Here is a 23,889-nt window from a genome sequence, read left to right as displayed (position 1 = left end):
AGGCCCAGTGGCAATATCAATTAGCACCAAAAGAAATTGTCCTCCAGAAAAATCATCCTTTCTAGTTTCTGAAAGATCAGCATATGTCTTCATCTAACATTCTGATTTCCTGCTTAAATTTGGCTAACTAGACATAGGTTTCTGTGGTGTAAGATGACCTGTCATCTAGAAGCAGACCAAAAATAAGAAATCCATGCTGCAGCTGCTTTCTTCATCTAGCTATTCTCATCTTTACTGGTACCTTCCCCCTCCCCTCCCCCCCCAAAAATTCAGACAACAGCCTGTACCACAGCTGTGTGTGAACTGGGGGGGGGGGGGGGAGCTTTTGGTTTTTCCCAGAGTGGTGTGCTCCATTTATAAAACTATAAATGAAATTAATTATAATGTCAAGTAGATGGAAATGAATTCATTTTCCCAGCTATAGGCAGAAGTTAGGAAAGATTTAATAAGGCACTCAGCAGCCTAAATTTAGGTATATAGGCCGCAAACTAACTAAAATACAATCGGTTCTTTGGCTGTATAGGCAAGAGGGGATTAAATAATTCCAGTGTCCCAAATTTATATGATCAATCACAACTCCATCAAGTTACTAATATTAATGGCATAAGAGACCAGACTCTCAGGAGCAGTTTCCCTAAATATGGCTTGGTACAGTCTGACACAGTAGACTTAAATTATACAGTGAAGGCCCTTAACTTCATGCAAGGCAGTTGAACTGAATTGTGAGGTTAAGAAAAAGGCTCCAAGTTATGAGTGGGACTTTGATCCAACAGTGTTGTTCAGGAGCTCCTGACGGCACCTGCCACCTCATCTGAGTTTTTTGCATGCTATGGCCATTTTTGCTATTAGTTGTGCTTGCTCCTTCTTTAATCCCTGTTGTATATAGTCTCCCTTTCTGTAGAATGTCTAGATCCTTCATGATGGTAGTGTTAGGAATTGCTTCATACTGCCTCTTGACCCAGCCTGGAGGGGAATAGCTCAGCCTCCCACCGCCACAGGTGAGAGGGCTGATGATCACCCTTTTCCATACTGCTTCCTGTCTCATGCCACCTCCCATTCTGCCCTTTTATGGAACAGAGAATTAGCAGGCACAGGGAATACACTGAACTCCCCCTCCATGGAGAAACCATTGCACAAAAAGCATTGTAGAGGGAGAAAGGAATAGAAAGTCTCAGATGATATAATGGTCTGTGCAGTTATTTTGATTATAAAATATCTGGGAGAAGAAAAATGTAGATTTTTCTGACAGAGCTGATCTTTCAGTTTTCTGAGGTACTGAGAGTTGTCTAGGGAGCTCTGCTTCCTAGCTCTCAATCACATACTACTGACCATAGACTAATAATCTAGAAATAAAACCTAGAATTGCTGTTTTTCCTTGTTTCCCATTACATAAGAATGGCCCTATTGGGTCAGATCAAATGCCCATCTAGCCCAGTATCCTGTCCTCCAACAGTGGCCAGTGCCTGATGCCCCAGAGGGAATAAACAGACCAGGTGATCATCAAGTGATCCTGTCCCAGTCCCCGAGTTCCAGCTTCTGACAGCATAGATAGGGATACTATTCCTGCCCATCCTGCCTAATAGCCACTGATTGACCTACCATCCAGGAATGTATCTACTTTTTTGATCCCTGGTAAAGTCCTGGTTATTAATGGTTCACAATCATGCTGGATGGGCATAAGAAGTGGGATTCCGCCGGGGTCTCTTTTGGGGCCGGTTCTGTTCAATATCTTCATCAATGATTTAGATGATGGCACAGAGAGTACGATTATTAAGTTTACAGATGATACCAAGGTGGGAAGGATTGCAAGTGCTTTGGAGAATGGGGTCAAAATTCAAAGTGATCTGGAAAAATGAGAGAAATAGTCTGAGGTAAACAGGATGAAGTTTAATAAGGACAAATGCAAAGTACTCCACTTGGGAACAATCCATTCCACACATACAGAATGGGAAGCGACTGTCTAGAAAGGAGTACTGCAAGAAAGGGATTTAGGGGTCATAGTGGACTACAAGTTAAACATGAGTCAGTGTGACACGGTTGCAAAAAAAGCAAACATGATTCTGGAATGCATTAACAGAAGTGTTGTGAGCAAGACACGAGAAGTCATTCTTCCACTCTACTCTGTGCTGTTTTGGCCTTAATTGGAATACTGTGTCCTGTTCTGGGTACCACATTTCAAGAAAGATAGAGAAATTGGAGAAGGTCCAGAGAAGAGCAACAGAAATGATTAAAGGTCTAAACAACATGAGCTATGAGGGAAGACTGAAAGAACTGGTCTTGTTTAGTTTAGAAAAAAGAAGACTGAAAGTAGACATGATAGTGTTTCTCCTTGGCCTCTGAGGATAGGACAAGAAGCAATGGACTTAAATCGCAGCAAGGGAGGTTTAGGTTGGACATCAGGAAAAACTTCCTGCCTGTCAGGGTGGTTAAACACTGGAATAAATTGCCTAGGGGGGTTGTAGAGTCTCCATCACTGGAGATATTTAAGAACAGGTTAGACAGACACCTGTCAGGGATGATCTAGGCAGTGCTTGGTCCTGCCATGAGGGCAGGAGATTGGACTCAATGGCCTCTCAAGTACCCTTCCAGTTCTAGTGTTTTATGATTCTATGATTCACAAAATCCTTTGGCAAAGAGTTCCGCAGGCTGAGTGTGTGTTGTGTGAAGAAAAACTTCCTTTTGTTTGTTTTAAAACCTGCTACCCATTAATTTCAATCGGTGACCCCTACTTCTTGTGCTATGAGATCAGTAAACAACTTTTCCTTATTCACTTTTTCCACACTAGACATGATTTTATAGATCACTATCCCTCCTTTCAAGCTCTGGTCATGAGAATGCATTTTGTGTAATGTGATAATTTATTCTGTTAGTTATGAATGAGAATTATATTAAAGGAAATGTTACATATAGTCTTAAACTGGGAGAATTAAACTCTACAGTATTTCTTTTGGATTGTCATAATATTCTCTCCTTCACCAGCAGATCAGTGAAGTAAACAAGCAGAGACACCGAAACAGTAATCAATAAAAATATATAGAATATCAAAAAGGTCAAAACAGTTAGGCATAACTGATTTTTCACATAATCTAATCATATTTTAACTGAAAAAACAAACAAAAAAAAAGTTAATCTCTTGTCATGATTATTCAAAAACAAAAATCCAAACTGAGGTTCATATTGATCTTTTCTGCATATAATCTACTTCTGCAAGTTTGCTGCAATCTGAAGTACTCTTGTTGTTCTTTAGATTCTATTTTTGTTGTTCTTCGGATTATATTTCAGTTGATATATTTTCCTGTTTAATCTTAATTGCAAAATTAATTCAAATTGATTTAGGATTACATATTGTCACGTGGATTGAAAAAAATCCCAATGTCCGTAAACAAAGATAAATGATTTGTCTAATTAGAGTGAGGTGTCTATTAGAATATCACAGTAAAAAAGAAATGTAAGTGGAATCTACAGTTGCCTCTAAACTAGGTACTGTTGCAAATATCAGTGATAACAGAAATAATATAAAAGAACCATAGAAGCAAATAAGATGCTAATGCCTGAAGATAGAATTCGGAGCTATATTTGCATAAATAGTTCTCATGTACTAGATTTTTGTTCATTTGTTACTTATACTTTTTTTATAAGGGAACTGGTTAGAAATGTTTTGTTCAAAGTTTTTTATAGGTATCTAAACATTTTAATTCTCAAGTTTTGGTCATCTTTGATATATTCACTTTCACTTAGTGCAGTATTATTTTGACAGCTGTTGACTGGACAAATTCTCACAAGGATGTATAAATAGTGTTCATTGTCAGCTTGAAAAGAATATAATGAAGGCATTGAAATATTTGTGGGTTTTTTTTCTAATTGTACAATGGCCTCACTAACAGTTGAGGTCCCGTTGTACTAATGCTTGTTACAAACCTGCAACAAGAGAGCTCCTGATCTAAAAGCTCATATAGAAAGTACATGTCACTGAAATGTGTACAGTGTAAGCATAGCCATATTAGGTCCAGTTGTTCCCTTTCACTCCTCCCCAATTAAATCTTGTAATCTCATAGAAAAGTTTAAATATATTATTCTAAATCCTCTGCTGGTATAAATGTAGCTCCATTGAGTCATTAGAAGCATACTGACATATGGCAGCTGAGGGTCTGTCTCCTATTTATATGAATTGCATTCTTGCAATAAATTACTCTGGATACACACATTTGATCACACATGTGCCTTGTAACATATGACGTGTATCAATTTGATTTCACTTATCAAAATCTATTTCACATAAGAGTAGAAATGCTGGGAATTAGGAGAAAAAAATCACTTTTGCATTTATGACTCTGGAAAACAGGTTTGAGTTACAGGCAATCCCCGGGTTACGTACAAGATAGGGACTGTAGGTTTGTTCTTAAGTTGATTCTGTATGTAAGTCGGAACTGGCGGTCAGTTTCAGAAGCGGCTGAATCTGGACGCCAGTTCCGACTTACATACAGAATCAACTTAAGAACCCCAAGCATCCCCAAGTCAGCTGCTGCTGAAACTGATCAGCAGCTGATTCCAGGAAGCCCGGGGCAGAGCAACTCTGCCTCCGGCTTCCTGTAGTCAGCGCTGGTCAGTTTCAGCAGCAGCTGACTTGGGGACACCTGGGGCAGAGCAGATGGGGTGCTGCCGGTTTGGTCCAGTAGCGCCCAGAGCGGCGCTGCGGGACCAACCGGCAGCGCCCCACCTGCTCTGCCACAGGCATCCGGAGAAAAGCCTAGTCTGTTGGGGGGGGGGGGCGTACTAGCTCCGCCCCCCCCACCCCAGCAGACCAGGAAGACGCGGGCGGCGGACCGAGACGCACCGCGGTCCCGCCGCCTGGGTCCTCCGCGGCTTTGCTCCCCGTCTCCCTGGTCTGCTGGAGACCAGCAGACCAGGGAGACGGGGAACAAAGCCTCTGAGGACGCCAGCAGCGGGACAGCCGCGGGCGCCTGGGCTGCTCCGCTGCCGGCTTCCCCGAGGCTTTGCAAAGCCGCGGGGGGGCTCGGGCAGCGAGGCATCCCAGGCGCGCCTGGGCTGCCCCGCTGCCCGAGCCCCTCCGCGGCTTTGCTCCACGTCTTCCTGGTCTGCAGACCAGGGAGACGCGGAGAAAGCCCCAGAGTACACGGGCGGTCGGACCACGAGGTCCCACAGTCCGTGTCCTCCGGGGCGAGCCCCGTTCGTAACTGCAGATCCAAAATAAGTCGGATCCACGTAAGTCGGGGACTGCCTGTACTACTTTCAATAAAGTCAATTGTTTTGCCAAAGGATGGCCATTAAGGCCATAGGGAAAGGTAGACTTGGAAGGGGAACTGTTTATTGAGAATAAGATATGAAGGTAGACTGGGCTAACAGGAACTGATGTTATTTAGCAAAATATCTGACACCAAGAGTTATAATAAGAATGAAAAGGGGATGTTGGCTGTTGTACAGAGAACAGAAAATTTTCTATTTTACTTTCCCTTCAGTAGTACCTTTTGTCAAATATTACATTGGTGAAAGGTAGCTGTAACCTCACCCTGGTATAATGATGCATTTTGTAACAGCTCCTAGGAGATCTAAGGGATTCCAGGCTTCAGCTGAGAAAGGTACTTGAAATCTGGGGCTTTGACACTGAGCATAATTGTCAGAAGCTGGGACTCTGACAGGGTTCCTGGTTAAGGGAGGGAGATAAAGGATGCATCTGACAGACTGGGAGCTTTAGGTGCTAGGATTGAGGAAAAATGCACTCTGCCAAATACACTGAGGATACCACAACTAAACCTAGGCTAAATTCTCTAGATGAGCCTGGTCTTGTTTAACACAGGGTACTTTGTGTGTCCATTTAATTTTGTTTAGCCTGATCTCCTATTTATTCTTAATACAATTAATAAAAAAAATATCAAAAGTACTTGATTTTTAGGCTGTGGGAGAATTTCACAAAAACCATCCTGGGAAAAAAAGAACCTTCAATCTCTAAGCAGGTCTGACAGGGAAAGACCAAGGGACTACACATAATAGACTGGTCTGTGAACATGGAGCCAAGATGTGACTCTACAGTGAGCTCCCAGAAGAAGTCAGACTGATTCAGAATCTCATTGCCTCTAGGACATGTAATACTTAGAGAAAACCTTCTTATAGTAAAACTTTCTCCAGGTTAATAGAGAAAGGTGGTGGGGAATTGGGGATATATAGGAGATAATTATAGACGTATATATTAAGCAGACTTGCTCATGCCAGTAAAGAGAGAATAATGGAATATTATATAGTATCCTCTAGTAACCTTATCTTAAAGACTTAATTTGCTTGTTAAGTTGTTAGATATTGTGATAGATGCTACAGAAAACCCTAAGATCAGAGAATAGATACCTGGGATGGTAAGAAGGAGGAAGTTAAGTGGCAGGCAGCTAACTAAGGCTACGTCTACACTGCAATGCTATTTCGGGATACCGGAGTATCCCAAAATAGCTATCCTATGTCTTCACAGCAAACATGTTATTTCAGGCTCACTATTCTGACGTCCCTGTAAATCTCATTCCATGAGGAGTAAAGGATGTTTCAGAAGTGTAGACAGCGTCAAATTATGAAATAAGCTATTTTGAAATAAGATCAAAATAAGATACGTAATTTGCATAGCTGAAATTGTTTCTTATTTCAAACTAAAGTCCATTGTAGATGAAGCCTAAGAGTGGTGTCATAATCAAGAGGGCTGACCAGCAACCTGGTGACTAAAGGGTTAACTATGTCTCCTGTCCTTAACCAGGTATCTTGTCAGCCAACAACAATGCAGGTAGGGATTTCAAACTGGGACAAAGGAATTTTTAACTTTTCCCTCCTTTGTCTGAGTCAGACTGGTTTCGTTCAAGTAATAGGGAGATGGGTTGGCCTGTCTCTTGCCAAGAAAAGTCTTCTCACAATGTGTAAGTAGGGCAAAAAGTCCATGAAGTTTGTTTTCTGGTTTGGGAATGTGGAAATGTCTGTGCTATTAAAAGTGTTTCTCTCTTTTGTAACTAACTTTTGAGTCCATGAGAGGGGGGATGGGGGCGCATGAGTATATTAATTGGTGGCTCTCTCACATCTAGTTGCTATGCTTGCAACTGTGGTTGTTTTTCATAATAAAAGTTTTTTTCTTCTAATTAACCTGGTATTGGTTCATTTGGTATCCTAGTTTTACTTGTATGGTCTGGTCACCTGGCTGGCTAAGGAGTCAGCTACCACAGACTGCAGTTTTGTTCTTTGGGGAGAAAGCTTGGGGTACCCCATGGATTGGTTAAGTGTCCAAACCTGTTTGTGGATTCAAAAGAACTTGATAGTGCAGCAGATATTCCCCATAATCTGGGTATTAGGATTTTGGGAGGAAGTTTTTTGTACCAAAACCTATAGAGAAAAGGTTTTGGGGTGCTTGTGGGCCCCCACTTCTGCATTTGTTGTGCCAGAGTGGACAACAGCCTTGACAAGTGGGAATGTTTTCTCTTTTCTTATGAAAGGTTTACCCATGCAAACTGTACAGACTCGGAGACCGTGAAGGGATGATAACAGGATATATGTTACAAGTGGGCGGTTTTTTAGTGGGGAAAAAAAGAAAACCAAAATAATTTTGTTCCAAAATGCTTCCATTGTGCCTCATGCAAGTTGTACTTTGTGTGCATCTCCCATCTCCCATGCTATACCACAGTATCATTTTGATGAAGGGAGCAGTGTATCTTGGGGAGACAAAATCTGGCTGGAGGATCCTGTTTTTAGAGAAGAATGGGGGCAGTAGGTAACAAAACTACAACACCCATGTTGGACCATAGTGCTGAAGACAAATAGAAATATTTTCAGTTCTTTTTAAACTGATTTTTTTCATATAAAGTAGACTCTTGACATGAAACCTTTGCTCAATTTTAAAACAGTTCTGGAAAATTTCAGACCAGCTCTGTAAGGACATGCTTAAAAATTCAGATCCAGGCTGGAGTAATGAAAGGCGCAACATATATTTTGCAACAGAAAATAGTATTTTTTTAGAATGAAGGACAAGTGTGTGGCAGCCCCATAAGCAGAGTTGGTTGCTCCTGTGTGAAAGATTATTTGTAGTTATGTTCCATATACTTGTTGGTTTGCTTAGGCAAATTCGATTTACTGCTGTGGTTATGTGGGAAGCACTCTGCAGCTATTTATTAAAATGGTATACAAATAAGATGTGCATGTAAACAAAAAGGAGGGAAATGTTATGAATGAGCTGTTAGTTGAAGATAGCCGTAACAGAATGATGGAATGTATACTCACAAGCTTTAACATTCTGTTGCTTGGTTGTTCTCTTTATTCTAGATTTTTAGAATGAAGATCCTCTTGGCTTTTCATTTTTGGACAAAATTGAGCATAATAGTAGCGTGCATTTTCTTAAATATTGTTACTGCTAAAGGATAACAAGAAAGTCATAACAAGCAGTGTTTCCTTCTCAAATTCACTTCAGTAGCATACAATCATACTTTTTCCTTTCCTTTCTCCCTGAGGATGCAGCCACTTCAACTTTTCTGTGCCTGAAGAAAATTGTAATAGACTTCTAATTTTAAACCAAGGCTTACTTTACGTTACAGTGTCTCCATTGGTGCTGGCCACAGAGAGTTTGCTGCTCTGTAGCAGCAACTGTTAACATGCCTCACAAACTGAATGCACACAACATTTTGCTTTCATAGTATTTATCCAGAGAGGAGCAAGAAGGTCTTTAATGCCAGTTTGTCCTGCTGATCCTCATAATGGTTGCAATATGCATGGACGAGGACTATTTAAGGAGTTGTGTATTCCCTTGCCTACATTGGATCACCCATCAAATTAGCTTTGTAATCCAACTCAGTGGAAGCCTGTTAGTATATGACGTGTGTGAAAATGTGAGAATATGGAATTAGCACTCAAGGAACTGAATGGCAGGAGTCATCCTCACTCTGGTGACAAAGCCATTATTTTGGTGAGTATCAGGGAAAGGCAGAAAAACATGTCTGCATCTGAGGAAAAAGAAAGCACAGCACTATTTGCCTCGTGAAAATGAGACCTCTGCCATATTGACTGGACACGCTGGAAGATTTTTTTAATGTGAGAAAAACTACTTTTTAGCAGGCTAACAACCTTTATTTAGATAAATTAGACTCCTGGAAGTGTTACACTTGTGTTTCATGATTAACCATTTTTATTTCTATCATGGTCCTTACTCACTATCTCTCAAATCTTAATCTTTGATAACACTTGTGATTGTTTTCACTATAAATATATCTCAGTGCTGTGCTGCTACATGGGAGTTTATCCCCTTTTGAACCAAAAATGTTGGCATGTGCACTGGACAGTTTACCTGGTAATTCCGGAGAGTGGTCAGTGATTAAGGGCTGGATGTTTTGGGGTGGGAATAGAGGGCAAGGATGGGGTGCACTTATTGTTACCTCCATAGTAAAGTGAGGGCCTGAAGATATTGTTTGGGTGGCTAACAGACTAGTGTCAGGGACCTGACACATTGATGAGTACCAAAAAAAAAAAAAATCTTCTCACTGGAGAGAGAGTAAAAAGGTGATATTGGTCCTATGCATCCCCTAGGATGCATTACAAGTATAGATTTTTATAAAGCCAGAGGAGACCACTGTGTTCATCTACTCCAAGTGTGGGGAACCTTTTTTTGGTGTCAGAATCACTGTCCCATGGAAAAATCAGGTGAGAAACAAAACAAAATGAAACAAACCCCAACCCTCCACCACTGTGGGATCCTCAGTGCTGGGGCAAGCCCTGAGCCTCCAGAGTTGGATCCAGGTAAGCTAGGGCCTGCTTCCGCCCACTGGGCCTTAGGTTCCCTACTCCTGATCTAGTCACACTATTTACCTAACATAGGCTGTCGGAATTCCCTGAATTAATACTTGCTTCAAATCCAGTAATTTTGGCTGAACTAGAGCTTCACCAACAAAACCTCAAATCTTTTTTATAATGTCCAGTGATTAACAGCACAACAGATGGAAAGCTGTTCCCATGGATAATTAGCCTTCCTGTTTTAAAAATAATGCCTTATTTTAATCAACATTTCTCTTGCTTCAACTTACAGCCAATGGATCTTGTTCAATCTTTATCTGCTAGACTGAAGAGCCTTCCATTATCAAATTTATGCTACTAGTATAATTACGTGGTGTTAAACCCACAAAGAGATTAGGCACTGAACTGAGTCATTGCAGGTTCCTAAGGCTAACATGTAGGCACCACTGAAATCCTCAGAATCCCTGGTTCAGCTGCTGCCTAAACTTGGAGGTGCCTAATAAACATGCCTAAATTTCTGCTTGTAGAGCTGACCAAGCTGCCTAAAACATGTCACTGCTGAGCCACTTAGTACCTACTGTTAATTGCTTTATTTGGGGGCACTCTGTATATACCCTTAAAGTGTGACCTTGCCAGTTTAGGTACCCCCACTCTTTTTCTTCTGATGTCTTGGGGAGTAAGGCACCTACTCTTATTCATGGAGCTCAGGAAGAAAGCTTGTTAACTCATATGCAAGCCCATACACTCTCAGGGCTCTACAGATCTGCAAGCCCTTTTTCCCAGTGGAAGAGCCTTTACACAGCTGTGCTTTAAACATTTTTTTTTAAAGCAACATACACAGAATAGGTATGCCAGGAGTGTCTATTATACTTTTAGTAACGAGACATGATTGTTACATTTTAGTGGTGAATTCCCTGAATTTCACGCAAAGCTGATCCATATGGGAGTGAGTTACATCCCATCCCTACACTCAGCCCTGGAAGGATTCTCCAACAAGGCATTCTTTCCTAGAGGACCTGATCTGCAGGTATGTCTACTCTTGCCCCCTGGCTCAAACTAGAGAGGCAAATGAAGCATGCAGAATAAATATCCTGTGCTTGATTAGCATATTTGTGGCCGGTGGCCTTTTTAAAATGCTGGTAGTCCGAATTAACTAACTGCGTGTAGATGCAGTAGTCTGATCCAAAACCCTTCCCTTGAATTAACTGTTACTCCTCAGCAATGAGGAGTAACAGTTAAGTCTCCTATTTGTGCAATGAGGAGTAATAGTTAATTCAAGGGAAGGGTTTTGGATCGGACTACCACGTCTACATGCGGCGAGTTAATTCAGGCTACCGGCATTTTAAAATGACCACCGGCCCCGAATATGCTAATCAAGCATGGGATATTTAAATCCCATGCTTCATTAGCAACTTTGGTATGCTTCATTTGCCTCCTTAGTTCGAATGAGGGGGCAAGTGTAGACATACCTATAGACTTTATCACTGCATACCTAAACCACACAGGGTAATGAGGATGTAACACTCATGTGGGAGTCTCAATTTCAAATCCTCACTGTGAATGATTTGGAGCAGGGACTAGAACTGCATATTTCCTCCCTGTCAGTGCCTTGTCCTAACTCCTGGATTATTATGTATTTTGGGATGAATCTCTCTGCAGCTAAAGTTGTTTCATATCTGCTCGAGTTGGGATTTGAACCTAGCATCACAAGTGACTCTATGGCCTGGTGGCTAATACAGTCTCACTCCCGCTAGCTCTTATAGGGTACGTCTAGACTATGGGGTTTTGTCGACAGAAGTTTTGTCAACAGATACTGTCGACAAAGCTTCTGTCGACAAAGAGCATCTACACTACATTCAGTTCTGTCGACAAAGCAAGCTGCTTTGTCGACAAAACCCTGTAGTCTAGACACAACCCTACATGCAATAACACCTTCTGTCGACAGAACTCTATCGACAGAAGGCGTTATGCCTCGTAAAATGAGGTTTACCAGCGTCGACAAAATTGCTGAGTTCTGTCGACGTTATGTCGACAGAACTCAGTGGTAGTGTAGACGCAGGTATAGTTTTGTCGACAAAAGTCCACTTTTGTTGACAAAACTCTGTAGTCTAGACACACCCATAGACTGAGATAGTATCATCCCCTAGCCTTTTTGTTCAGCTAAATAGATTGAGGTCCTTGAGTTTGTCACTATTAAGCATATTTTCTAATACTTCTGAACGTGCTTCTTGAGGTGTGGGCACCAGAGCGCAGTGCTGACTGCACCAATTAAAATACAAAGGTTATATTACCTCCCAGTTTGTACCTGAGGTTTCCCTGTCTATCTATTCAAGGGTTGTATTAGGCCTCTCACTGACCGATCCCAGGCTAGTCTCCTATTCAGTAAGCATGACCTACATTCTTTGTTCCTAGATGTCTGACCTTATGTTAAACTGTCGTGAAATGCATATTGTTTGCTTTTGTCCAGTTTCGTAAATAATTCCAGCAGTGGTTTGTCCACTTCATTATTTACCACTCCTTCAATCTTTGTGTCATATGCAAACTTTATCAGAAATGACTGATTTTTTTTTTTGAGGACGCTGATGGAAAAAAAAGTTAAAGTTAAATAGTTAAAGGAGGACAAGAGTCAATTCCTGTGGGACCTCACAGGAAACATATCAGATTCATGAAGTGTCACAAGGGTCAATTCACCATCACAGTGCCCCTGCCAGTTGTGCAAGGAATTAGCTTTATTGATCCCCCAAGTGTAGACCCTGCCAGTTGTGCAAGGAATTAGCTTTATTGATCCCCCAAGTGTAGACCCCCTATTTGGACCCATGCTGAGCCCCAGTGCTATTGCCCTTCCATTTTCCCTGGGGAGCTGCAAACCACTGTATTGTCACTCAACTCAGGGGCCTGGTGCAGTCCTCTGTCTAGATAGTTACTCCAGAGGCAAACTGCAATCTCTCCTAGCCACCTTCATCACTGGCAAGTATAAGGAGGAGAAAGGAGGAGGATAGGCTTGCTCGCTACTTTGGACCTGACCCAGAGACCTTTTAGTGGCAGCCTTTCACTGCCCCTCCTCCAACTCTTTCACCACCTGCTTCTTGTGATGCTTTCCAGCACCTGACTTCTTCCCCAAGCACTCTCCTCCCTGGGCCAACCCTGCTAGAGTTAGCAAGGCCATTCTCGGTGCTAGTGGCACAGCCTTCCAGGAAACCAGCTTTCCTCCTCGAGCTCTGTGAGGGGGTTCATTCACCACCGTAGCGGGGGTCTGCCGTCTGTCTCCGGAATCAGCTCCTTCAGCTGGCAGGGTACCTTCCCTCAGGTGGGGTTTCCCCTCCTTCCTCCAGGCCGTGTCGTCCTCTTCACCACGCTGCCCTCCAGCAGTGCCCAAGTCAGTCTCTGAGCCCCCCTTCCGGGGGTAGTTTCTCCACCAGGCCATTATGCAGGCCCTGCAGTCTAGGGATTTGTTTGGCTAGAGCTCACCTCGCCAGCCCTGCTCTAGTTCCAGGAAGCCTCCTGCTTCCCCAGCAGCCAGGCTCTCACTGGCCTCCCCTGGGAGCAGCCGCTCATGCTCTTATATAGCTCCCAGCTGGGCCCTAATCCACTAAGGCAGCCCCAGCTGGGGCTAAACTCCCCAGCCCTGCTTCCGGCTGGGGTTTGCCCTTAAAGGGCCAATGCAGGGCGAACGCCCTGTCACAAGCTCTTAGCAGCTGAATTCCCTTTCCTCGGTTGTGGCTTCCTTTTAATCAGGGTCAGTTGTGTCTTAATTGTCTGCATCCACAACTATGGCTGCCTACTTCTCAGCCTCCCTAGGTTGGTTTTACCACTTGTAGGTCCAGGGCACATGCCCCATCACACCATGAATCCACATTTATAATTACATTTTGAGAACAATTAGCCAATTTTTAATCTACTTCAATGTGCCATGTTGATTTTGTATCGGTCAGTTTTTTTTAATCAAAATTTTGTGTTATACCAAGTTAAATGCATTTCATAAATCTGAGTGTATTACATTAACTTTATTATGCTTATCTGCTGAAATTGCAATCACAACAAAAAGTTGCAATGTTAGCTTGACAAAATTGATTTTCCATGCACCGTTATTAATTGGAATTGTGTTACCCTATATTAATTCTTTATTAATTGAGAGCCATTTCAACTGTGCCATTATCCACTCTGTCACTTATGTCAGTGATAGGCCTGTAAATTCTCCTTTTTCCTTTAAAATATTGGCACAGCATGAATTTCTTCCAGTCTCCTGGAATTTCCCCAGTGTTTTAAGATTTATTAAAAATCATCATTAATGGTCTAGAGACCTTCACTGCTAGCTCTTTTAAAATGTTTGGATACAAATTATCTGGGTACATTACTTACAAAAAGGATACACCAAAAAGGAGAAGAAACAATGTTCTGTTGCTTGTTTCCAAAGTTAAGAAGTCAAGATCCTTTTTTGACTTTCACATAGTGACAAGGTATTGCCATTGCTATGTAATTGCAGTATTCATTAAGGCTACATCTACACTGCAGGCTTTTTGTGCAAGAACTGTTTTGCACAAGAACGTGTCCACACTGCCATGTGCTTTTGTGCAAGGGATGTTCTTTTGCATAAGAGCATCCATGGCAGTGTGGATGCTCTCTTTCACAAGAAAGCTCTGTTGGCCATTTTAGCCATAGGGGTTCCTTGTGCAAGAGGGCTTATTCCTCGTGAGGAAAGGAATAACTTTTGCGCAAGAAGCCCTCTGTTCTGATGCCTTACTGTAAATTTACTTGTGCAAGAATGCACGTGCAGTGTAGACGCTTTGCAGGTTTTTGCACAAGAACAATTGTTCTTGCGCAAAAAGCCTGCAGTGTAGACATAGCCTAAGTGTATACGATCAGAAAATCTCCAATAATGAATTACACTTTCCCCTTTAAATTGCAGCTTTATATAACATTTGCAGAGAAAAAAATAAACTTAATTTGAGGGACTTTTAATGTTTACTTATAATTGTGTTAGTGAAAAAAGGCTAGCTTTTAAGAAATAAAAAGATCTTAATATTAAGATCTTATTAAGATTGAACCATGCTTTGCAGAGAACAACCAGTGACAGGGATGGATGCAAGGGGCGCATTTCTTCCTTTTGTATAATTAAGAAAATAGCTTGAAAAGGAAAACAAAATGAAAAGACTAAATTGTTTTTTCACTCTTTAAACACTACTAACTGCCATAAATTCAAAGAAAAGTTGTGATACGTTTTCAGGACATTGTTTTTTCAATGTCAAATTTTGAAGTTAAAGCAATTTCATAGGGCCCCCTGGAGTCTCATGATTCTAATGCTAGGGGAGTGCTATGCTATAGATGGAAAGATTAGAGAACTCAAAACGTTATTACTGTGGGCTAGTATTTAGCCAGATAGGAAAATATAAAGTCTTAGTCCAATTTTGTTTTAAGATAGATACAGAGCTACAGGACATGAAAGAGAAATACATCTCAAGCTGTGATCTTGTCAATCTTTCAAATTTAGCAGTGTTGTCTCAACAAAAGCATACATAGATGGGAGATATACAAGGAAAACCTCTCTGTGGTAGGATTTGTTGGTAATCAGTCAGCATGAGGGTGTTCATGCCATTGAGTCAATGTTGAACTTGATGCCCCAGACATGCTGTGGCAGGTTACTGGTGTAACAGAGGTGTAGTTGAAGTACTAATTTTTTGTGCTCACCTACGGGTCATATTACTTTTTGCAATTGTAGTTTGAATCTAAAAATCTGATGCCCAGAATTGAGTCCACCATCTCTGGCAAAAAAATTGAATATGCAAACAATATTTTTTTCTTGAAAACGTTTTTGGTCAGGGGCCACTGACCCACAGAAAAATCAGGTGGAGCCAGAAAAGAAAAAAATAACCTCACTGCACCGACCATCAAGCACAGGGCTTTTCCTAGCAACAGGGCAAGCCAGCAACCATGCTTCAGCCCCATGTGCGTGGGATGCTGAGGCTTAGAGACTTGTTATGGGGCTAGAACCTGAGTACCAACTCACCCCGCTGTGGGAAGAAGCCACAAGCCTCACCATGGGCTGGATCCAAGTAATCCGGAGAGCGAATACAGACCATAGCTTATAGGTTCCTCACTGATGAAGTAACTAGTATATATCTTCTTGTTTAAGGGGAAAACTCCTGGACTACCATAATAAAAACTCCAAGGGACAGAGCCTCAGCTAGTATGAATGAGTGACACTCCACAGCAGTAAATTGGTGGTATTTCATTGACATAAGCAGATGCTCTAGCCCTGGCACTTTTATATGAATTATTATATGTACCTTCATACAAAATAAGAAGTTACATACAACTTAATGTTGATTATGTACTAATCTGCATTTTTTCTGAAGCTCAAACTAAAATGTACAATAGTATTTACATAGTGCTCTGTATTTTCAAAACTCAGTATAAATGTGAATAAACACTATTAATTAATCATGAAACCACTAAAAGTATTAATATTTACATTTGATTTATGGGGAAGAGACAGAGTCTGACTGGCTTAGTTGAACCCAGTGTGGTTGACCAGCAATTCAAGCTGAGCAAATCTGGGTTCTCAACTTAGTCCCCACAATCAGTTTTTAAAATACAGGCAGTCCCCGAGTTACGCAGATCCGACTTACGTCAGATCCGCAGTTACGAACGGGGTTTGCTCCTGGTCTGCTGGTCTCCAGCAGACCAGGGAGACGGGGAGCAAAGCCTCTGAGGACGCCGGCAGTGGGACAGCCGCGGCGTGTCTGGGCTGTCCGCTGCCCGCGTGCTCCGCGGCTTTGCTCTGGACGCCTGTGGTACAGCAGCTGGGGCGCTGCCAGTTGGTCCTGTAGCGCCACTCTGGGCACTACTGGACCAACCTGGCAGCACCCTAGCTGCTCTGCCCCAAGCGTCCTGATTCAGCCACTGCTGGTCACTTTCAGCAGCGGCTGAATCAGGACGCCTGGGGCAGAGCAGCTTGGGTGCTGCTGGGTTGGTCCAGTAGCACCGAGGAGTTGCTCTGCCCCGGGCTTCCTGGAATCAGCTGCTGATCAGTTTCAGCAGCAGCTGACTTGGGGATGCCTGGGGTTCTTAAGTTGAATCTGTATGTAAGAACTGGCATCCAGATTCAGCCTGTTGAAACTGATCAGCAGCTGATTCCAGAAACCCCGGGGCAGAGCAACTCTGCCTCGGGCTTCCTGTAGTCAGCCGCTGGTCAGTTTCAGCAGTGGCTGAATCTGGATGCCAGTTCCGACTTACATACAGATTCAACTTAAGAACAAACCTACAGTCCCTATCTTGTACGTAACCCGGGGACTGCCTGTACACACCTTTAGGCACCTCTGCATTGGTTTATGATGGTATTAGAAATGCGAGCCCCAAATAACCTGAAGTTGGGTGGCTGGAATATGGAAAATTTCAGTAAATATAACAACGTTGCCTGATCTTATCAGTACAGTGGCCTGGTTTCTAGACTGCAGGCTTGGATACTAGAGAACTATGTGAACTTTTGAATACTCATCCAGAGGTTTCTGAACCTTTTGAAGCATCTCATCTCTGTTGATAACTGGCATACTTTATTTTTTTCTTGCAGCGGTTACAGGGAAAATCATTTCCTAAACAAGAGAAGCGGGGTCTACTACAAACAGGCAGCGGTGGAAGTATGGATGAACAAGTTAGTGGAGACTGTGATGATGAGGATGGTTGTGGAGGATCAGGAACTGAGGAAGTAAAGAGAGTTCAGCAGATTACTGGCTGTAAGTCCCATGAATCTAACTCCACTTATTTAAGCATTTTAAGATTGAATTGGTCTACTAGCCTCTAATGAATACTATTTGTCTTCTTTAGAGATGATACTGCTAAAATTATCTAAGGGAAGTTGTTGAGTTTCATGAATGGCTATGTCTACACTACAGGGTTTTTGCGCAAAAACCTGTGGAGCGTCCACACCTCTGGTGCGTTTTAGCGCAAGAAAATTTACAGTAAAACAGCAGAACAGGGGGCTTTTTGCAGTGTAGGTATATCTCTTTCTATGAGGAATATCTCCTTTTTGAGCAAGAGTTCTTGCACCAAAAGGTAAGTGTGGATACTCAACAGGGATGTGTGGATGCTTCTTGCACAAAAACCCTGCAGTGTAGGCAAAACCAATAAGACTGAGCATGAGCTACATATAGGAATTATATCTACTTGTTACAGGTATTACAATGAATTTTATCCTAATCTGTATCTTCTTAATGTGACTGGTGTGTTGACACACATTTTGTGTACTGCAAATGATATCATCTGTAAAATGATGTTTTGACCCAAGTAGTGGTAGAATATCTTGGCCATGATGAATTAGTGGTTTAACATAATAGATAAAATGTTCAGTTACACAGAGATTTCTTTCAAATCTTCCCTGTGTAGAAGGTATGTGATAGTTTTGCTAAATCTTCCAAAACTTTCAATAGTAATGGAAAGCAAATAATGAATTGTTACTCTAAAACCCCAAGGACCGTAGACACCTTTGAACATCCCAGAATTTAAAAAAAATAGTTTGAAATCAAATACATAGAACTTGAGTGTGGTTTGAATTTATTTTGTGTGCTACTTACTACATGAAAGATACTTCTTGGTATGAATTAATCTTATGAGATGACACTCACTTGCCAGTACCATGCACTTTTAATCTCTTCTGCTTTATTTTATTTTATTTTATTTTATTTTATTTTATTTTATTTTATTTTATTTTATTTTTCTTCTTTCTGATGTATTAGTGATATTTCTAAGACAGTTAGTTAGTTATCCAACTTCTCAATATCTGATCTAATGAGCTTCTATTCTGACCTGCTAGATTTGTTAGAGGAGAAGATCTTCATGTCCCACTTGAGGTAAATATATTTAGGAAAGTACTTAAAGCATGTAGTTTAGTCACATTGAACTGCACACATGCAGAGTAGGATTTCAGCATGGTCTTACCTTCAATATGTATGCTTCAGTGCCTTCCTGAATAGTCATGGAATTAAATGTATGTTACTTTTGAATCCCTGCATGTCCCTTTGCATGTAGATATGTGGGCAGAGCTTCTGGGAGGCAAGAGAAGTCTTCTGTTTTCCTAGAGATACAAAGGAAACAAATTTCAGTAAACAAGCAATTTATCTTCTTTAATCTACATTAACTAGAGATAAAACATGAAGGGCTCTATATTCAGCCATAATGTAAATAGGTGACACTGAGTTGGTTTTGATTGAGTAGCACCAATTTATGCCAGGACAGATTTTGATTCAAGTGTTTCACAGAAATATTTTTTTCTTCCTGTCTGATGGGTTTGTTTATCAATTCAAGGATTAGTTTTGTTGCTGTGGTCATAATTAATGTTCTGAAAAATGCATGATAAGAACTTCAAACACATGTTGATCTAGCCTTGGGTTGACTACAGTCTATGCTCATGAACTAGAAGTGATCTATTAAACTTGGGTTTTTTTCATGTTCTGAAACATTTTTATCCACAGATGTTTTGTGATTATTGTTTGTGCTATATTTGCATTTGATCTGGGTTTAGGTAGAACAACTCTCATGATATTCTCTTCTATTTTGGGTTCTGAGGCTCCTGAGAGTAAAGTAAGTTCACTGTGTAAACTTGTATAAGCAAAAAAATTCACACTTGATCTTTGTGTAACCCCCTTTTTCCTCCCTGGGTTACTCTGGAGCAGATTACACTCGTGTGGCTGGGCCCTGGCTGTTTTTAACATGAAAGAAGATCCTGAATACCCCAGTGATGATGTTGTTTAGCTGGGGATTCTCTATCCACCCCTTTGCTGCAGTCCCTTGCTCCTTGTCAGAGGGGCGCCCCTGACGGGGGTTGCGGCCCCCTTCTACTGGCTTGTGTCTTAGTCCAGGCCCTTTTCTCAGGGCATATACGGTACCCAAAATCCCAAAAGTCTCGGCCCCTCTCTCAGGGCATATATGGTACCCAGGCCTAGTTTCTGGGGAAAAAGCCTCTCCTGGCCCGAGTGACTCCCCAGGTGCGGCAAGGGATGGTAGGGGGACCCGGGCCCTCCCTCTCCACCAGGTCCCGGCCCAGGGCCCTGTGGGCAGGGACTCTTGGTCCTGCCGGCTTGGTGAGGAATCCAGCCGCTACGCACCAAGCTGGATTAGGAAACCTCTGCCCTGGGTCGCTTCCTACCACCCTGGCACCCCCCTCTCCTAGCCTGTCCGTCTGGGCGGCGGTCCTTACCGGGGCTGGAGTTGGCAGGGTAGGCGTGCCCGTTACTCCGCGGAGTTGGGGTCGGCTTCACTCCCAGGGTCCCATGCTAGCCTTCAGTTGGGTCTGAGATGCCACACAAACACTGGATTTGCAGCCTGGCTCCTCCTAACCTCTAGCTGCTCTCCTCCCTGCTGGGCCACTGCCTGCTTTATATACTGGCCCGGCTGGGAGCATGCTCAGCAGGGCTGTAAGGGCGGGGCCCTTTCAGTCAGCTGGGCCTGGGCTACTCTCAGCCCTTTAGTGTGAGGCTTGTTCGCCCCATCACACACCCTCCCCCTTAAGTGGTTGGTTACAGTCTGACTTAATCTTACTTCCTCCTCTCCTACCCGGGAAAAGAAATCCACGTTCATGTGGGTCTTACCGGGGCGGTTCGTTTAACCCAACACTTTCTGAACTTCTGAGCCTCTGAACACATACAGTTTATCATGACAATCAAATTCATGAATTTCTTTGGGAGAGTTTGGATCTCTGGAGATGATGTTTTTAATTACTAATACCTTCTTTGGGATTTTACATTTTCATGTTGTATTTTTATAACTACAGAATTTCACTCATCAGGGTAACATGAATGACTTCAAAATAGATTACAGATCTAAAAGTATTATAGAATTGGGCACGAAGAATCAGGCATCCATCAGAGTTGGGATTTGGTTATACAGAGTTTAGCAACTCCTAGTAGAATATTTAAAAAAAAACCCTTCCTCTTTCTTTCCCTCTTGCAAAATATATCAATAAGCTGCCTATTGGTTACCTAGAATTTCATTGCTGGTTCATTGGTACATTTTTCATAATCAGGCAGGAAACTATCCAAGGCAGCAAGGAACATGGAAAGATGGGTCATATTTCTGTTTCTCGGGGGTTTAATTTCCATTCTTCCTGTATCAATATAAGAGATAAATGGATGAAACTAATGGCAAAGTAGCTCTGAAAAAGCTGAAAGACACAGAGTTTGAATTGAGGCACCAAAGAGTTGAAATATTGTCACATGAAGTAGGTTTGTCATGTTTCAGTTCAAACATGTACTCCAATTACAGAATAAGGGACCTCAATTTGTCTTAACAATTTGACATCTTATTTTCTTATCATAGACAACTAGTCTAATCATCATATAATATTGAGTATATTTTTTGAAGATCATAATGAATTTGTGAATTAGTAAAAAGTGAATACATATTTTACTAAACTGATTGATCTTAAATGCCTGTACATGTATAAAATTAATTAGTGATAGGATTTAGCAGTGTTCACTTCTCAAAGTTGTTCATACATATGAAGAGAAAGTATGTATATATGTACATATAGCAGTACTAATATCATAGAGTATGCAGTTGTGTTTTTTCCCATGATTTTATCCAACATTATTTATTTATTTTTTGTATTTAGTAACTTAATCTTTCCTTGCAGACTGACATGTAAGAAAAGAGAGATTATTCTTTATTTATATTACAATAGCCTTAATTGAAAACAAGCCATACTGTGTAAGCTGTTGATAAACACATAATAAGACATAGTCCCTTCCCTGAAAAGCTTACAATCTAACAAGACAAGGCAAAAAAGTATGGGAAATAGAAGTAATATGCTCATTTATGGATCACTTTAGGGAATAAAAGTAAGTATTTTTTCTCTTGATGGCTCCTTTCTGAGGGCAAGTCAGTCCTTCCTGGATATAAGTGTATGTGTGTCTCTGTGTGAGTATTTCTTCCAAGATAACTAACTGCTTGTTAACCTACATTCCCAGAAAATCAAGGTGACTTTATTTTCCACTTGATGTTACAGATTCAAAACACTTCATTAAATGTCAGAGACTGACAAGTGTATGATGATGGACTTTAGTGTGCCCAAAAAGAAATCAAAGCCAAAAATATATTAGATTCAGAAATGAAAACATCTAACTTTATATCAGTGCTCACAGAATATATGCACTATGTATGTTATTGTTTTTGACAAATCCTCACCTGGATCAAATAATTAACCCATGAATCAAACTCAGTATGTTTGGGACCTACAATTGTAGTATCTTTTTTGCATTCTCATATGAATCTTTAAAATTGTATGTCAGTGTGTTTATTTCATGGATATTACCCTTTTAAATTAATAAAATAAAGAATGGCATAAAGCCCGGACATTTCATTTGCTAGTTCTATTCTACAGTAACTCTAGAGCTCCCACTGGTCTCTTACAAGCATCACAATGAATTTCCTCCTCAAACAACTTGAGACTTCAACAGATAATAATAAACAATAACACTTATCACCAATGTATTTATTTCAATCTTCTTTCAAATTGCTGTGCAAACATCAATTAATCTTTATATTGCCCCTGTGAGAGAGATAATAACATCTGTCAAAACTCTCGTTGTTAGTTTCTCAATGGAATCACTAATTTTCTGAAAGGTGGACTAAATTTATTACTTGTGTTGTCTGTTTTTAGCATACAGTTTTTATCATGTATGAAATAATTAATAAATCATATGTTTCAGAGGAGAAAGAGAGCAAACTTGCTTGCATTCTCTTCCATGTTGGCTCTTACCAAACTATTTTACTTAGAATCTCATTCATGTGATCATTAAAATGCTTGACCCTGACCCTGACTGGGAAGAGATTAAAATGCTTGACTTCAGGAAAGGGAGTCTGATCTTTGTTTTTGTAGGTCTCCATTTATCTGGTTAGTCTAATAGACAGTGGGGAAAATGACATTAAAACAGGTTGGGTATGCTGCTCTTCAAAATAAAAAGGAACCACATTCCAAAGGAGGTCCCATCTAAAAGTGGTCCTGAATTCATCATGCACTCTTTTGATCCCAACAACCTTTTCCTTATCTTTCTCATCTGTTCCTTTTCCCACATCGGGATTTATGACTTCTCTTAGGTTGCTTGTGTTATCCTGTATCTTCTGTGCTAAACAACTTCCTTCCCCATATTCTACTGCTTCTCAAAACCCAGTTCCTTTGTGAAACTTAATTTGGTCCTTATGAACAGGAGACTCTGAAGGCAACATTGTACCTAGCAATTGTGCAGACTGGAATAGGGAATGGTACTTGTTCCATCTTCACTCTCCCCTCTGGCTTGTTTATCCATAGATGGATATAATCTTATTTAAAATTAAACTGAGTATAATTTTAAAGAAGTGTAAAATAAAACAGCTGAGGATGGGGAGAAAAGAATCATGAAATGGGATGAATGCTCCTCTTTTTAGTAGTAGTGAGAGAGCAGGTTTGAAAGACTCTTTCTTCTTTTTTCTTGCCAGAGGATCTTTTTTCTTGCCAGAGGATCTTGTGAAGGCTAGGACTTTAACAGGGTTCAAAACAGCTAGATAAATTCATGGAGGCTAGGGCCATCAGTGGCTATTAGTCAGGATGGGTAGGAATGGTGTCCCTAGCCTCTTTTTGTTAGAGGTTGGGAATGGCTGACAGGGGTGGCTTTGTTTGATGATTACCTATTCTATTCATTCCCTCTGGGGGCACCTACCATTGGCCACTGTCAGCAGACAGAATCATGGGCTAGATGGACCTTTAGTCTGACACAGTATGGACATTCTTATGTTCTCATCTAGACCTCTTTTGTGAGGTTTGCCAGCCATTATTGCCATTTCTTGAGATGTCAGGACTGACCAATAGCATCTCACCTCACAAATGAATTAATTTAAATTTCTTTCCATGGTGGATTGTCACATCATTGCTTCAAAGTAGTATCTTTTTAAAGGAGGGGCCTTAACTAATAATGAGGTGGGTGGCTGAAAAAAGAGGGAGGAAGACTGGTACTACAGTAAAACTCCAGTGGTCCGGCATCCAGTGGTCCGGCACTCCTGATGGTCCAGCACCATCTGGAACCCGGAAGTGCTCCGGGCAGCCAGACAATTGGAGCTGCTCTGCCCCCGGCTTCCCCGAGTCAGCCGCCGGTCAGTTTCAGCAGCGGC

The 23,889-nt window shown here is 41.4% G+C and overlaps 1 protein-coding gene and 1 long non-coding RNA gene across 3 annotated transcripts in view; one reads left to right on the top strand and one right to left on the bottom strand.

Moving 5' to 3' along the window:
- GPC5 (glypican 5) overlaps positions 1–23,889 on the top strand; it is a 935,733-nt gene that overhangs the window by 479,944 nt on the left and 431,900 nt on the right. For both annotated transcript variants that reach the window (XM_089775428.1, XM_075918825.2), the window contains exon 7: positions 17,324–17,486. In XM_089775428.1, coding sequence (XP_089631554.1) covers positions 17,324–17,486 — 163 coding nt within the window. The remainder of the gene's footprint in view (positions 1–17,323; positions 17,487–23,889) is intronic.
- On the bottom strand, positions 17,322–20,074 carry LOC142826453 (uncharacterized). Its single transcript, XR_012900578.2, has 3 exons — positions 19,946–20,074; positions 18,688–18,823; positions 17,322–17,450 (listed from the first exon to the last, which is right to left on the bottom strand). It is a non-coding gene; the product is annotated as an uncharacterized LOC142826453 (long non-coding RNA).

Source organism: Pelodiscus sinensis, chromosome 1, assembly GCF_052426305.1.
Source record: "Pelodiscus sinensis isolate ZL-2025 chromosome 1, ASM5242630v1, whole genome shotgun sequence".
NCBI classification, from domain to species: Eukaryota; Metazoa; Chordata; order Testudines; family Trionychidae; genus Pelodiscus; species Pelodiscus sinensis.
The sequence above is the reverse complement of the archived record's forward strand: the minus strand, read 5'-3'. Positions and strand labels throughout refer to the sequence as shown.